The sequence below is a fragment of the Topomyia yanbarensis genome, chromosome 3, assembly GCF_030247195.1.
Source record: "Topomyia yanbarensis strain Yona2022 chromosome 3, ASM3024719v1, whole genome shotgun sequence".
NCBI lineage: Eukaryota > Metazoa > Arthropoda > Insecta > Diptera > Culicidae > Topomyia > Topomyia yanbarensis.
The window spans coordinates 50,704,726-50,721,660 of record NC_080672.1 but is presented as its reverse complement, the minus strand read 5'-3'; the positions used below and the strand labels follow the sequence as shown (position 1 = coordinate 50,721,660).

Below are 16,935 nucleotides of genomic sequence, written 5' to 3'. Positions count from 1 at the left end.
AAAGTAGACTTCAGCTATCACTCATTATTTTCACTGGCATCAGGCTTTGTGTGATATACGAGCGAATAAGTAGAGCGATAAGTTACCACAAGTGTGCCGGGTAAATTTGTAGTATCTCTTGTACCTCACAATTCTTATCCAGGTGCTAGTTCAGTAGGGATTGTGCTCTTGCTCTTTTTATTTTGTGTTAATCGTTCATGGTTTTTCATTACTATTTTTCTTGCCTGCTACAAATGTCATCATCTATTGAGCCACGAATCGACCTGCAGGTGTCGACCACAATGATTTACATCTCTTTACAACCTTCGCAGGGTTTCTTATCCTCCTTGGTGCTACTCGTTTCTAGTGACGGTATTTCACTCTATACCGATACCCATTCGCGTGTGCCATTTAGCTGTCAGTCACTCCGAAGGAGAGATCATCGCGGTGTAATTTCCCCAGAAAAAGATATCTCCATTTTCTCCAACTTCGTGTTTTCATTTCTTAGCCGCCGATGCTAGTCCGCTGATCGACCTTTGCTGTATAACTGGTCTACTCGCAACGACGGCTCAGATTGCGATCAAGCACGCATGCATCCGCAAACGAATTAGATATGCCTTGGTATACACATTAGCCACAAACATTGAACCCAAACTAACGGTGTACAGTTGTACAATGTTCGATTTAAACGACTGTACATCGTTTATGTTCACTAACGGAAGATACGCTAGTGATGATGGGTGGGGCGAAAGGGACTACTAGTGCCATGACGCTATGTTCACTATGTAGCTGTTGTTGCGTGGGTTATGGTTTCAAATCATATAGACTCTTCCCATAATAGGTACACTTTCCAGAATTCGCACTGCAAGAATCATCCTCTTGGTTCTTTGCGCATTTTGTCTGGTTCGATAGGATTGCCATTCTAAATCTGCGCTCACTGGAGCAAGCAGTTTTTGAAACAGCTGACCCCGTGCTTCAGTAGATCCACGCGTTCAGAACTCAAATCGGTGACTACACCGTCGATCTCAACGTTCTGAGCGAGCATGTAGAAAAGGTAGATTTTCATAAAAGGCTTGTCGGCAGTAACGCCAATTGCTCACTTTAGACAGAATACATATCACAATTCTGTGCATATCTGGACGGACTTTTGGGGTCACGGTTCAACATATCTGCGTCAGTCCTTCCGAAATCTTTAGAATTCTTAGCGGATTACACTGTTGAACACAAGATCGGGGAGCAGAAAAAAAGAATATGGCGAAACTTTGGTGTGTCAGGTAACTCCTGGTAAAGAAATTTTTGAAAAAATTGGAAAGAGACTTTACAATTTAAAACAAAAGTTTGTAGGATGGTTCTATAGGAAAGATATCAATACAAATGGTCATCTTCATACAGTCTTGTCTTGCTTATTACAAAAATGAGGTAAGGGGTTACATACCTTTTTGCGAGAAAAAATTGAAGAACGTTTGAATTGATGTAAAGGCATAGAGTAATGATTTTTGATTATAGTATTTTGATAGTACATTTTCCAATGAAAAAACAAGCATTAGTTTAAAAGCAATATATTGAGAATTGGCGCAGGTTAGGCTTTTTCCGCGAAACCTTTATTTATTTAAGGCGCGTGTGGTGATAACGATGGAAGTCCAACAGATCATCTTAAATCCTAGAATTCAAAAAAATCCATCAGTTTAGGAGTATTCGTACCTCCGTGGCGGATCCAGGGAGAGGGACCTGATGGTTCGGACCCTTTCCGAAAATTTTCAACTTGTTGAGAAATTTAAAATTATTTTGAATTTTATATTAGTTTCAAACTCAAAATCTTTTCCAACCAAATTTGACCACCAATGCTGATTTTTATTAAATGAGGTTTTTACCTATTACGTATTGTACAACGTTCATTTTAAAATCGAAATTTTGAACCCATACAGAATTTTTCTGGATCCGCTCCTGTCGTACCTTAACGATTATTTCAATAAATAATAATTTTTTCCTACATATGGGTACTTTCTTCCTACAAAATCGATGTTTTAAGCTCTAACAGTTACATTAAAAAAATTTATCTAGGAAACAAATAATTATGCATAAAAAGGAAATCATTAACCTAATTACGAACAGTTGGAAAAAAATAAAGAAAATCGGTTGAGTAGTTCGAGATCACGGAAATGCCCTTTTTGGAAAAACGACATTTGGAGATAAGCGAGTTTAAAGTTTCAAGTTGCCACTGCTCTTGGTATAAGAGGCGAGCTTTGAAACGCTGCGGTTCGCCATGAAAATTTGAGAAAACTTTCTCAATGAGGTGTAGTTTGAGATAAAGTAATATTTTTTTTTATTTTTTGATAAATAAAATGACATGTAACCTTTTTATATTCTACACCATTTTTCCTTTGAAAATTTTGTCGAACCATTTTTGCGCCATTTGACTCACTTTTGAGGTTGTGATGAATATATCATTTCTGATATAACGAAATATTTCAACCCAATACTCTGAACAAAATTTTAACCTACTTTTGCTCTCTCTCAGCCTCTCAAATATCAAACTTATGATGGCTGAGGGTTCCGAAGTACGCGTTTCTGTCGTAGATACACCAGTATTACCCCACGCGCTCGGGAACTATTTTTCACTAGTGGTCTATCCCCTGCATGCTTGTTCACCACAGCATTAACCTCAAATAAAGTTAAAATGACCAATAGAGCGGACGAATAATTGTTTTCGGGTGTTATGTCTGTTAGTCTGTGGTTACACAAGCAATTAAAAGGGTGGCAAAAACCCTCACTGGGATACAGCAATAAAATGATTTATGGTTTATTTTTCTTTATATTCAATTCCAGAGGGTTAAAAATAGGGTAAGGTGGGGCAAAACCGACCGTGTGGGTAAACCCGACCCCCTCTGTTATCGACAATTGGAATCCCTACGCAAACTAATATCAGTGTTGTCGTGTAGAGCATCGAAAATAATCATGATGGTGGCATGACAGCATTTTATTAGTCTACATGCAGATGCTCAAGTGCCAACAAGTGTACCCATGCACACACACATTCAGACTTTTTCCGATCTCAACGATCTGAGTCGAATGGGATGTGATACTGGACACGTTTATTTTAACAAAGTCAAACATTAAATAAAGTTGTGATATCCACAATAGGAGTTCGAATTCACAAGTTATTAAATTAAAATGAATTTGATTTTTTTTTCATTTTCACCATGTAGCTATTTAATAACTGGGGGCAGTATTTTTATGTCATGTTACTGCTTTGCATACAGACTGCCGTACAGCGCAGGGCGTCCTGCACTAGCGAACGACAGCAGCGTCGAAAGAGAAATGAGAATGTAGGCAGAAAAATTACAGCCGCAGAAAAGGTAGGCATTTTGCATCCTTGGCAGCAATTCAAATTCCATCCCAATTGTTCTATCCGATATTCCTTGCCTTTCCAAGTATTCCGTGATCATCTTTGCGTCTAAATCTACCAAATCCTATACCTTAACTTCTGCACTGCTTCCAAATACTGCGATAGCTTCCGATGGTGAGTACGCTTTTTCATGGCCTCTAGTATCAAATTATAAATATGAAACATGCCCGCTTTCCTATATATCTCACCAAATTATATTGATTTTTACAAAGATATGCTCCAATCACTAACGAAACGCGCTTCTCGGGAGTCAGCTTGATTGGTAATGAATGCATTTCTGTTTTCTTGTATGTCTTCATTCTTTGACAAACTAACTTCACCAAAATAAATTATTTCTAAGAAAAACAAACCTCCTATTTTTCGGCTTCTGGCGCACCAAGACTTCAATCGCAAAAATTGTAATTTTTGAATTGCTAAGCAACGCCTACTATTTAGCAATACATTCAGAGGTTTTTGTCATAATAATGCTTATTGGGAAGAATTGTTTTTCAGGGGTTACTAAGAAAAAAAACATTGAAATCTCCTCGTTTTCCACGTATAACTCGTGTGTCTCCATGTTTCTGCAAGAAATGGTGAATGTTTTGAATAAAACATACTTCAGCAATTCTATAGTAATCGATTTTGTCTTAGTGTCTTAGAAGATATTCGTAATGTTGTGGCTAAAAGATATATTTTTCGTATAGAACAAATAATAACTAGCCTGATTCACGATCTAGTGTACTAAAATGTTAAGAGATTTTTGCGTATTATAGTATGGAACAATTTTGTAGAAAATTTGAAACAAGTGAATGTAAAAGAAAAATAGTTATTAAGTAAAAACCGTTGTGTAGAGTTTTTCTGTAAAAAACGTTTGATATTTCAATTATTTCATGAAAAGGACACTTGGTGTCTTCAGAAAAATTTCTTGTGATGATATTTGTTAAAACTTTGCCGAAAATGCCGATCCTGAATATGAAATATTTGAAAAAATAAAATATAGATCTCACTTTTAGGGCGATTAATCATTGATCTATCAATGGCAAAAGCAGGGGCTGCTTATGTGCAAAAACTTTCCCGAAGACATCACTAGCCTAAAATGCAACACTTACGAGATATTGACTTTTGGCCAGCTTTTCCAGGATCTGGACCACTGTGCAACGTCCCGCGGTAGTACTTCGTCATTCACAGGCACTGCGATTTCACGACCGCTATCTGCTCATCCGTGTACTCTGCCGACAGATTATGTCCTCCATCATGAGCGTTTGGTGAATCAAGGTATGAGAGCAGTAATATTTTCGGCCGGCGTCACGCAAACTCGTTCCGTCCATGTTGCCGAACAGCTTTTTCAACGCTCACTTCTTCTTTTTTTAATTTTGATTATAGAGGTTTTAACCTTATGGTCGTTCGCCTCTTTTAGAGTTAGAAAATTGTCTTTGGAATAATTTTGGAATAATATGTGCGGGGTTGGGAATGGAGCTGAGGGGAACTTCGTACAGGGCAATTGAGTTACCAACTACGCAGTGCCCGCACCTCTATACCTTCTTCTTCTTTGTCATTATCTTCGTCGGGCGGCCGCTGTCGGCCTTCCGCTTCACGCTCAGGGATACCGCGATCCGGTAAACTGTACTTTCGTTTCGAAAGTGGTCTTTTTCCACGAAAACCATGCGTTTCGTAAAACCGTACAACACGCTCGCGGAGTACTTGCTGTTTCGATGCCATCTTCGATTGAACTGACAGCACCCAAGTGAAAAGAAACATGCCACCCATTTCTAGGGAGACCAGAGAGCAATTCTCTTGGAGAGAAAAAAACTTACGCTCTTTACTTTAATTACAGAAAGGTATTGAAATCATTCTCATATGAACACCCATTATTTGTATGGTGAAATAGTGCAAGAAAAAAAATATATGCCTTGAAGAACATCTCATGAAAGAAGGAATGATGCATTTTATTGTTCATTAAACTAATACACGAATATTGCAACTTCCATATAGATTATTTCCCATATTATTCAGCTGAATGATTATATTCTTGAGACGATCAAAGAGGGAGGAATAAATATATCGCATTGTATTTTTCATTTTGCTGTCTCTCGTTTAAGGGGTTATATACAAAGTTGGAACCCAAAAAAATCGAAAAAAATATTATTGAATATTCTGAAAGTGCATACTTTTGAAAATATCTGTGCGAAATTTCATCTAGATCGGAGCACTAGATTTCTAACTATAGCGGTTCGCAGAGCACTGGTTCTTCCGCGCATGAAGTTAACACAAAACATTAAACGCTATTATCTCGGAAATAAGTTGTTTGAAAAGTACCGTTGCGGTGAACGTGATATCGTAAAAACTATTCATCCGATTTTCATAATTTTTTTGGGTTGTTTGTATTTACATTCTCGTGTACATGAACGGTTCCTTTTTCATCCAAAAAAATTTGATTCTTTGCCATGAATTTTCGTTTAAAAGTTAGAATACCATAAAACTAAATCTTTTGGTTAACATGTTTTATTTGCAAGATATTTTTTTTATTGTGAAACTAATCCGTTCAAGTACACCACAATACATTTTTCGTCAATAATCTTTTTACTTTTTTATTTCAGTTAAGCGGTTCGGCTTGGAAAGCATTCACCGCAAACCTCTGCCAAAAAAAACTCGCTACGGGAAATGGGCCATAACTTCGCCGATCTTCAATTTTTTTTTAATTCAGCTTGTTTTTTCGAACTTCGATAGCACTACACCAACGAGCTGTCTTTTGTTTTATCAACAAAAATTGCATAAAACGCTTTAAAAAATCACGAACTTTGCTCACTTTTTCGCCACAACTTTGTTTATAACCCCTTAAGGTTGAAATCTCTACAATAATGAATGCTTTGCGATTACTCTTATATTTTTGTGGATTATGCCATTCATCCATTATGCCCAACGTCCATTACGCCTAACGTCCATTATGCTTAACGTATTTATGCCTCGGTTTTCCTACCGAGTGCTTCTCGTTAGCTACCAAAAACTGTTCACTCTCTTGTTTTGGGTACATTCCTACCCCATCTTATGTTTCAAACAATAAATGTAAAATATATTTATTGAAATTGATACAACAGAACCAAGTGGTTGATTTGCCTATGCTGTTTGCTTAGTCTTTTGTCTGCTCTAAATTCGTCATTAGATGTATGTAACAAAGACTTGAAACGTGTTCGGTTATCTGTTACGGTAACACATACGTAAAATATACCAAACCAGCCAACATCTCTAGGACAAGGGTCTGGATGTAAACCTCAATTTAGTAATTTAGATAAAAAGAATCAGCATACAGAAAACACTACATCTACTTTGAGGTGTAAAATGGTACCATTCTCTTATCAGAACCTTTTTGACACATCCGAAAAAGGAATGTTTTGGAATATCTTATCGCACCCGGTAACATTCCGGAAAACCCCCGGAGGATGGAGTGAAACGGAGATGATGCTCGAAGAAGAAAAAAAAAACTCACCGGTAGCATGCTATTGTTTGGCGTCCAGCAGAGTGGTTTGAAGGAACCCCCTCGGGTTACATACTGGAAGCTTTCGAACTGGTTTGCCCAATCGTACGAAGTGAGCCGCTTTTCCAGAGTCATCCCGGCCAGTTCGGGTGGGGAGGCGATCACAACCGGGTTGGTTCCACTGAAAGACAAAAAGAGAAATTTTGTTGAATGTTTATTTTCGATGGTCTTTTAGTAAATAACAGAATGTTTTTTTTCTTTGTAAACTTGCCCAAATTTGCGAACAAGCCTCGAGTTCCATTCAAAACTTTTCCGATTCAATACCAGACTGGCCCACCTACACAGGAAACGGTTTTGTCCATTATTGGTGGTTAGCGCATTTTGCGGTTTGGCAACATAATATACAATTGTGAAAGCTTTTCCTGCCGCCATTTCCATCTCCGGCTGCTGCTCTACACTAGGTCACAGTACCTGGCAGCCAGCGGCAGGTCATAACATACCAGGTCGTGTTGGCATGGCCCGTAGGTATTAGGATGACAAAAACACGCGTCCGTTCCTCCTTCCCCTGGTAGTACTACAGGTACTCACTGGCGCAAGGAGCCACAAGCCACCAACAGCTAAATCAACCGCTATATTTAGCAGAAAATAGCACTTTTTGACCACGGTTGCTACCGTGGGCTACCCGTGAGAGCTTCCGACTCCTGTGTGCTGGCCAAGGCAGATTTATACCCGACCACCAGCGGTCAACCGACCGTGTCAGTGCGGCGGAAAATTATTTCAAATTTAGCGTGCAGATGCCAGATTGCTTTACGCGGAAGGTCACCTAAATTGGATGGGGGTTCTGTTTTGGAATGGGTTTACCATCGGGACCGGTCAAGTTCAGGATCGAGTATTAATATCTTCTATAATGTTTCAGACTGGAGGTTTTGTATTACTATCATTCGCATTTCTGGTAATAACATCTTTAATCGTTCAATTTCCAGGACTATTATCCCGAAGCTATTTAAACGTATTTCCTGTTTGCTTTCAACTACTATGCAGCCTCCCCAGCCTGCGTCGCTGGATTACTAGGCGGGCTGGTTGGCGGCGATAATATATATTGTTTCGAAAGTAATTTATTAGATTCTCGCCTGCCACATTTTTCCGGGCTCTTCCCGTCCCAGGAGAACCATGCCGGCAGCACGAAACGACACTCTCTATCATACCGTCATCGGGGATGGGAAGGAGGGTACTTGCGCCGCACCGCCGCCTTGCTGCCCGCGGAAAGTGGAAGAAGGTGAAAGTCGACTTTCTTGTCGCGGTCCAACTTCTTAGTGGCAGATTAAGAGTAATTCATTACATTTCCAAAATGAGATTTGCGCATAGCGGAATTATTGCTTTCGGCTGAGAAAAGTTTTCACATTTGCTTATTATGCTGGCACAGTCAATCCAAGGACCGGAGAGAAGTTTTATGAATTTCCCTGTTTACTGTTTTTGGCGCTTTGTTCCGCGCCTGTGTTGAACTGAGCTTTAACATATAATTTCACTTCCACTAAGAGAGTAATTGGGGTTGACTAGATGCCACAGAGGGATTCCGTCTGCCTCGGATGCCGATGATAACATGGGAAAGGAATCGTTAATGTCTGTCTCATTATTCATTTATGCAGCCAGGTCTTGAGCTTAATAACAGTCGAAACAAAATCGAAAAAAGCGAGGGATCAGGATAAGCGACAGTAAAAGGGATTAAACTTTCAGCGTCGTTACTGAAGTGGCAGAGGCTGTAATCCAACTCCGCATTAATTAAAATCTTTGAATTAATTGTATCATGAAGTGGTTGTCTACGGTGGCGGGCGTGGTGACAGGAAGGGATGGATGGGGTGGTGATAGGAAAAGCTTTCTTTCAAATAACCCTCGTTGTTTCCAAGAAGCAAAGTTTTGTCCTTCTGCCAGGGAACCGTCCTAAACATTGTCATCGAAACAGAAGATGGTGATAAAAGACTAAACAGGGTAAAAGTTGCTTTGTGCCGAAAAGTTTTCACCCGAAGAGGAGTTAAGGTAGGTGCATTAGTTGCAGAAAGTTCGAGTAACAGTCGCTGTAAACTTAATGAGATTGACCCAAAAACTTTTTCAGAGTGCAGTCGAAATGAAATCTGCGTAATCTTCGCCGAGGTGTTGCCAGTCTGTTCGGTACGTGAGATTATTTTAACGGTTTACCAAAATAGACGCGCTGATCGTGATGGGAATTTAAGGGTTACACTTTCTGTCGAACTTTTTTACATCTTGAAAGCAATGCTTCGTGCTGAATGAACTTCGTTAGAATCTTTTCAACTTTTCTGGGGAGGCACAGGTGTGTCTGGCAGGCACCGGTAACCAATCAATTAATATTAGGTAATCCAACGGATTACATTCTGATAGTCTTTTGACCATTGCAGAACTAACACCCTTGTCACCGGCGGACTGTTCGATTATAATGCCGTAATAGAAAAATAATCCGAACCCAAAACCTTCCTTCCCACAACAAAAGCCCATCTGCACAATCCGTTCGACCTATTAAGCACCCTGGTTGTCATGATCGTAATAGCCTTTTTTCTCCTTTCGTCCCAGCCCAGTACAAGACGACGAAGAAAAACTTGCTTACTTTGGCGCCACATGATAACAAAGCGAAAATCTCCTCGTGTGGTGGCACTTGCCTACAAGGGAATCCTTTATCCGGTCTTGCCTGGCTTCACCGGAGCGCTATTTTTCCCTTCTTACAACTATAGTGAAATCCAATAAATTATGGTCTGGACCTCAGGTGCAAAATTCCCTGCGCTATACATTCGTATACTCATTTTTTTTCACCATGCCTTAAATTCTCCGTTCATGGCTAGTCCTAAAATAGTAAACGGTGTTTTTTGTTGTGCACCTAAAAATCAGCGTTTAACGTTTTTATTACGGTATGGGACTGGAGAATACACATTAGATGCTGTCAAAACGGCATATTATTGTAAGCCGTAAAGATGTTTAGGAAGATAAATAGTTATGACTAACGCTGTGGTTTGAGCAGGGACACGTAATGGTTCGGCTGGGTTCCGAAAATAAACAAAGGAACACCGGATTGATGGCAAACCTGTCGTGAGTATTCAAATTTATAATTTGATTCTTTTTGCACGATTTAAAAAGTTCCTACTGAACATTGTGATTAGGCTGATAGTATCCAGCATTGACTGACGTGGCTCCACGCAAGGGTATGTGCCCATTGTGCCCTTTAAGGATCTCGGCTTGAGTAATTGATGAAATTCGAGCCGTAAAAATCACAATTTCGTAAGCTGAACCATTTATGAAAATCGTGACCATTGTCCTGAAATTATCAATGATAAACGACGTATGAAACTATTTGTGTTTGCGTAAAACTAGGTCGCAGCATAATCTACATGGCGTTACATTCGAATGTTTGGTTGGATTACTGGGATTGCTCCCTACATGTGTTTAGTTTTAGTTATGGTTCTTGTTACTAATTTTGGGATGCACTAGTTTGTATAAACTACATCAACTAAAAGAGTTTACAGTTGAATAATGTACGGTGCTACAGTGATTTTGTATTTTTCAAGTGACCAAGTATAGGTTGTAGATCTTGGCTCATGCAACACAAGACAATGTTTGAAAAATGTTGTATACCCTCAAAATATTGATTTATGGAAAAAAACTATTTTTCGGGACTTTCGTCATTAAAAAAAATTCTACGCGATTTTAAATTTTTCGAGTTTCCCGGAAAGATGGAAAAAAGATTTTTCCAACGGTATGTTACGTTCTTATGTCAAAGATACTTTGCGGTTTTGGGTCAACAATATTAAAACAACAATAATTTTGCGATTTTCACATGAAAATTATGAAAATTACTCAACATTCTTCTGAAGAAGCGTCTTTGTTTTAATAAAATTTTAAAGAGAGCATTCAATTTCACATCCAATGACCTATTTATCATCAAAATGGAATGAAAAATGGCAGCTATTAATTTTTTCTAAAATAGAAACTCTTAAGGGGTTAGTGATGTATGGTCTCGCACAATATGATGCCATAATTATATCTTCCGTTATTTTTTCCAATTTCAAGCTCAAAATTCATACACATACTTGTGATTGTATACATAATCGAGCAAAAAAATCTATTTTTTGAAAATTTTATTTGAGAATTTTATTTGAGTCATGCGAGCAAGTTTCTAATTTAAAAAAAAAAATAATAGCTGCCATTTTTCAACCGATTTGATCATTAATAGGTTGTTGGATGCGGAGATAAATGTTCTCCCTAAATTTCTATTGAAACATAGACGCTTCCCGATGAAAAAGTAGAGCATTTTTCGTATTTTTAATGAAAAAAATCGCAAAATAATGTGTACTTTTATAATGTTGTCCCAAAACCGCACAGTACTTTCAACAAAAGTACATAACATAGCATACCGTTGGAAAGGTAATTTCTTCTTCTTTTCAAAACACTTAGGGAATTCAAAATCGGTTGAAAAATAACCGCGATTTTTTGTGCTGAAAATCTTGAAAATGTTTTTTTTGCTGAAATCAAGATTTTGAGGGTATATTAAATTGATCAAACGTGGTTTTGTGTTGTATTTGACGAGATCTACAAACTTTAACAGACCACTTTAAAAGTACATCATTTTTTTTATTTTGTAGTGCCGTGATGTTCATTTCAGGAGCTCAGTCGCGATTTTCGTAGTTTCTCGTCCCGTTACGGATATTTAACTCATGAGTTTACTCTGAGATTTTTCTGACAGAGTAGCGAGATTTTTGTTCATGATTTCGGGGTCTCGATCACGATTTTCGCATTATCTACTTAAGTTCATTTAGCTTTATTTTAGTCCCGAGTAGTGATTTCGGAATCTTCGTCACGATTTTTAATATGTTAGTTACGATTAATGTGAATAATATTTATGATTTATGGTACTTAGTTATGAATTTCGTAATTTATATGCACGTTATCGTGATATTTTATTCTTTAGCTTAGTTTCAAATTTGTTACGTGGAGTAATGTGACTGATGTTCACGATTTCAGTCATTTTGCCATGGTTTTCGAAATTTCGCTTATCATGAAAGGTTATTTTTGGTTACTGTCGCATTTTTTTATTTTTACGCTATAAACTGTAACGGAAAAGAGTGACTCGATCGCAGTATCTTGATCTATGAACTATATCACGAAAAAGATGTGTTGCTCTATAATGTATTTTTGGTACTCAACGCGGTTTTCGTTCTCTAACCAGACATTACTCTTACCCCTCTCAAAGGAATAACCATGTACGAGGTCTTAATAATTTTTCTTGTAGCTGCTTCTCGTACCTATTACTAATCGCCAGTAGCTGGACATAACATTTCACGAAATGGCGAAAATGATTTCACGAATAACACTCCAAACTTTGTGAACTAATTCAACTAAACTAAATTTCATAATCATATGTAGAGTTGCATGAAATTCAAAATGATTAGTGATATCTTCTAAATATTACAAACACGCAAGATAGAACGTACACCATGTACCAGGAATCATGATCCAGTTCACGAGTACATTTTGTGAACTATTTCACGAGCACGAATGGTCAGTCGTGACCATTACATTAGGGATGATGAAACAGTTCACGATTATATGAATAATATTATATGATTTCGTGAACTATGCATTCAATGAATATAGGGGAATATGGTCGGTTGTCGGCACCCTTTTGTCTTTGGTTCTAACATTTCTTCATATGCAGAGTATAAGAACATAAGCATACCAATGGAAAGCTAGAGGCCTTAGCTGATAACTGGTGAAAGAATTTAATTTATTCCGGTAATATGAAAAAATGTTAGACAATTTAGTGAAATGATAATTTTATGCCAATTAGAAAAATGTGGTCGAAAATGTGGACAATATGAATAAAAATCACCAACATCCAAAGAGAAAATAAAATTTATTTTACTTTTCTTTAACATCATTTCTCATTAAAAGCACAATGTGTGCATAGTACACACCACTAACGCACTGGACGATCGCATTCATATGTACAGGGTGACCAACTTATACTACACAGAGTTGAGTTAGATGATTTATTAAAAGTCAATATGCTACTCAAGTAACCAATAGGCATGGAAGGCGCCTGTTGAATTTATTTAACAAGTTTCTTGAGGGTAACATTGTCCCTTATGAATGGAGGCAAGTGAAGGTCATCGCCATCCAAAAACCAGGAAAACCAGCCTCCGACCACAACTCGTATCGGCCGATTGCAATGCTGTCCTGTATTCGGAATTTGTTCGAGAAAATGATCATGTTTCGCCTCGACAATTGGGTTGAAGCAAATGGCTTACTGTCAGATACACAATTTGGCTTCCGCAAAGGCAAAGGGACGAACGATTGCCTTGCGTTGCTTTCTACAGAAATCCAAATGGCCTATGCTAACAAAGAGCAGATGGCATCAGTCTTCTTGGATATTAAGGGGGCTTTTGACTCAGTTTCTATCAACATTCTGTCAGAGAAGCTGCACCAGCATGGTCTTTCACCAATTTAAAATAACTTTTTGCTAAATCTGTTGTCTGAAAAGCACATGCATTTTTCGCATGGCGATTTAACAACATCGCGATTTAGCTACATGGGTCTTCCCCAGGGCTCATGTCTAAGTCCCCTGCTCTACAATTTTTACGTGAATGACATTGACGATTGTCTTGCCAATTCATGCACGCTAAGGCAACTTGCAGACGACGGGGTGGTCTCTGTTACAGGGCCCAAAGCTGCCGACTTGCAAGGACCATTACAAAATACCTTGGACAATTTGTCTGCTTGGGCTCTTCAGCTGGGTATTGAGTTCTCCACGGAGAAAACTGAGTTGCTTGTTTTTTCTAGGAAGCGTGAGCCGGCGCAACTCCAGCTTTTATTAATGGGTGCAACGATCAACCAGGTTTTCACATTTAAATATCTCGGGGTCTGGTTCGACTCTAAAGGTACCTGGGGATGTCACATTAGGTATCTGAAACAGAAATGCCAACAAAGGATCAATTTTCTCCGAACAATAACTGGAACATGGTGGGGTGCTCACCCAGGAGACCTGATCAGGTTGTACCAAACAACGATATTGTCGGTGATGGAGTACGGGTGTTTCTGTTTCCGCTCCGCTGCGAACATACACTTCATCAAACTGGAGAGAATCCAGTATCGTTGCTTGCGCATTGCCTTGGGTTGCATGCACTCGACCCATACGATGAGTCTCGAAGTGCTGGCGGGCGTTCTTCCGCTAAAAAATCGATTTTGGGAACTCTCATATCGATTGCTCATCCGATGCGACATTCTGAACCCGTTGGTAATTGAAAACTTCGAGAGGCTCGTCGAGCTTAATTCTCAAACCCGTTTTATGTCCTTGTACTTCGACTACATGGCACAGAGCATCAATTCTTCTTCGTACAATCCCAACCGTGTCCGTTTCCTAGATACTTCTGATTCTACTGTATTCTTCGACACATCCATGAAGGAAGAGATTCGTGGAATCCCGGACCATATACGCCCGCAGGTGATCCCCAATATATTTTATAATAAATTCCGAGAAGTCGACTGCGACAAAATGTTTTACACTGACGGATCAAATCTCGATGGGTCCACTGGCTTCGGTATCTTCAACAATACTATCACCGCTTCATTCAAGCTCAATGATCCCGCTTCAGTTTACGTCGCAGAGTTAGCTGCAATTCAGTACACCCTTGGGATCATCGACACTCTGCCCACAGATCACTACTTCATCATTTCGGACAGCCTCAGCTCTATCGAGGCTCTTCGTGCGGTGAAGCCTAAAAAGCAATTCCCGTATTTTCTGGGGAAGATACAGGAGTCCTTGTGTACGTTATCTGAAAAATCTTATCAGATTACCTTTGTTTGGGTCCCCTCTCATTGTTCTATCCCGGGCAATGAAAAGGCCGACTCATTAGCAAAGGTGGGCGCATTAAATGGTGACATATACGAAAGACCAATCTGCTTCAACGAATTTTTTAGTATTTGTCGTCAGAGGACGCTCAACAGTTGGCAAACCTCGTGGAGCAATGGGGAACTTGGACGATGGCTACATTCGATTATCCCAAAAGTATCAACGAAGCCTTGGTTCGGGGGGATGGATGTGGGTCGGGATTTTATTCGTGTAATGTCCCGACTTATGTCCAATCACTACACCATGGATGCGCATTTGCGGCGTATTGGGCTTGCGGAGAGTAGTCTGTGCGCTTGTGACGAGGGCTATCACGACATCGAACACGTTGTCTGGGGGTGCGCCGGGTATTGTGACGCCAGGTCTCAGTTAAAGGAATCCCTTCGGGCCCGAGGTAGACCACCCAATGTCCCAGTCCGAGATATGCTGGCAACTCGTGATTTCCCCTATATGTCCCTTATTTATACCTTCATAAAAACGATAAATATCCCAATTTAGCCCCTCTCTTTTATTTCTCGTTTTTAGAGTTTCCTCCTGCCTTGTGGAACCGATCAGCTCCAGAGTGCCACTATGTAACCGCCATCGCCCTTACCACTACGCCTGCATAGAAGGAAACTGAAGCGAGAGCGACTCGAGGTCCGATGACTTTTGAAAGATTCCCTGCGGGTCCGAAGAATACCATCCGCCAATCCGGTACTCGACGACTTACTATACTGAGGCGCAAATTTGATACGCTGATCCCCCTCCCCCCCCCCCCCCCCCCGCCGTTCGAGCGAAAGTTGCAAGTTTTGCTCTTCTTTCTCTGTCTCTCCCCTGTCCTTGATACAACTGCTGCTACACTGATGCGGAAATAAGCCACCCTTTGAATATCTTGACCAAGCATAAGTTTTAGTTAAAAAATTCAAATTAGTATTCTGTATTCCTAGTTTTAAGATAGCTATAATTTTTACTCTTTATTGAAACTCTTGTCCTCCATCTTGTAAATAGAATTGAATCCCTAGTTTTAAGATTTCTGTGAAATTTCTCATAAATATTTGTTCCCCCTTTTGTGTTTTAAACTATATTGTTAGTTTTAAGATAACCGTAAAATATTTCGTAAAATACTATTACTCCCCCTCTTGTATATCAAAGTGAATCCCTTGTTTTAAATTTTTTCATAAAAAAATCTTTTGGCCCTCTTTTGTATATTGAATCTTATTTCTAGTCTTAAGATAGCTGTAAACTTTCTTTTCCTTTGTAAAAAAATATTTCAACATTGTAACCTCCTAGTTTTAAGATATCCAAAATGTAAAAACAAAAGCATTTGGCACCGCCAAGCTAACGCATTTGTGCCTATCAAATAAACGAAATGAATAAAAAAAAATAGGCATGGAAAGTGCTTTTTAAAAACCGCTTTTGGCAAAATAGACCGCTCCAATATTGCTGTGCCATGAAAATATTTTTTCTTCCTTCAAAATGCTGATAATTGACAAGAAGTTTTTAAACAGTTTATTGAAAGCAAGTTTACAACAGTTAGGGGAACCCGGGGCTATTCGGACCTACTTAAGCAAATCGCCCTTTTAGGTGGATAGATGTGGAAAAAAATACCGATCAAAGGTCCTAATTGCTAGTTTGAAATTTCAGCTACATTTTGGCGCCAATAAAGGATCATTTGTACTACTCTATGGCAGCGCTAGGCGACGATTTGCAAAACTCTATGTTTTTCCATCCTGTTACATGTAGGGGTAATATGGACCTCCCTACGGGGCAATTCAGACCGTCATTTTTCTTTAATTTTTTTACAATGGAATTATGTTTACCTATGAAATATTTACTAGAGAAACTCCTTAAGAAGCAAAAACAAAATAAATTGCGTTACAAAAACTTAATCTGCTTAGTCACAGCTGTCGATTGCCGCATTATGTGTTTACTTTGCTGTGGCGTGTGTAATGGTGTGCGCAGGCGCAAGCTACTGAACGGTGGTTGACGGAATAGGGGGTCCGAATAGCCCCGTACGCTCATTTCGCACAAAAGTGCTGAGCGTCCTGCAAGTATCTGTGTATTTACCCAAACAAAAATCATTCCATTAAATAGGAGCCTCAAACTTTCCAAAACGCTTACGCTTTTTTTCACTTTTATTTGTCGCTTTAATCACGGTTTTCCCATTATAATGATTTTTGTTTTGAGAATTGCAAAACAACGAAACACGTTGTA

At 39.1% G+C, this 16,935-nt stretch overlaps 1 protein-coding gene across 1 annotated transcript in view; it reads right to left on the bottom strand.

The window, feature by feature from the left end:
- Positions 1-16,935, bottom strand: part of LOC131693197 (MOXD1 homolog 2-like) — a 321,492-nt gene that overhangs the window by 43,900 nt on the left and 260,657 nt on the right. Inside the window, exon 9 of the mRNA XM_058980829.1 lies at positions 6,849-7,017. Within this exon, the coding sequence (XP_058836812.1) occupies positions 6,849-7,017 (169 nt within the window). The remainder of the gene's footprint in view (positions 1-6,848; positions 7,018-16,935) is intronic.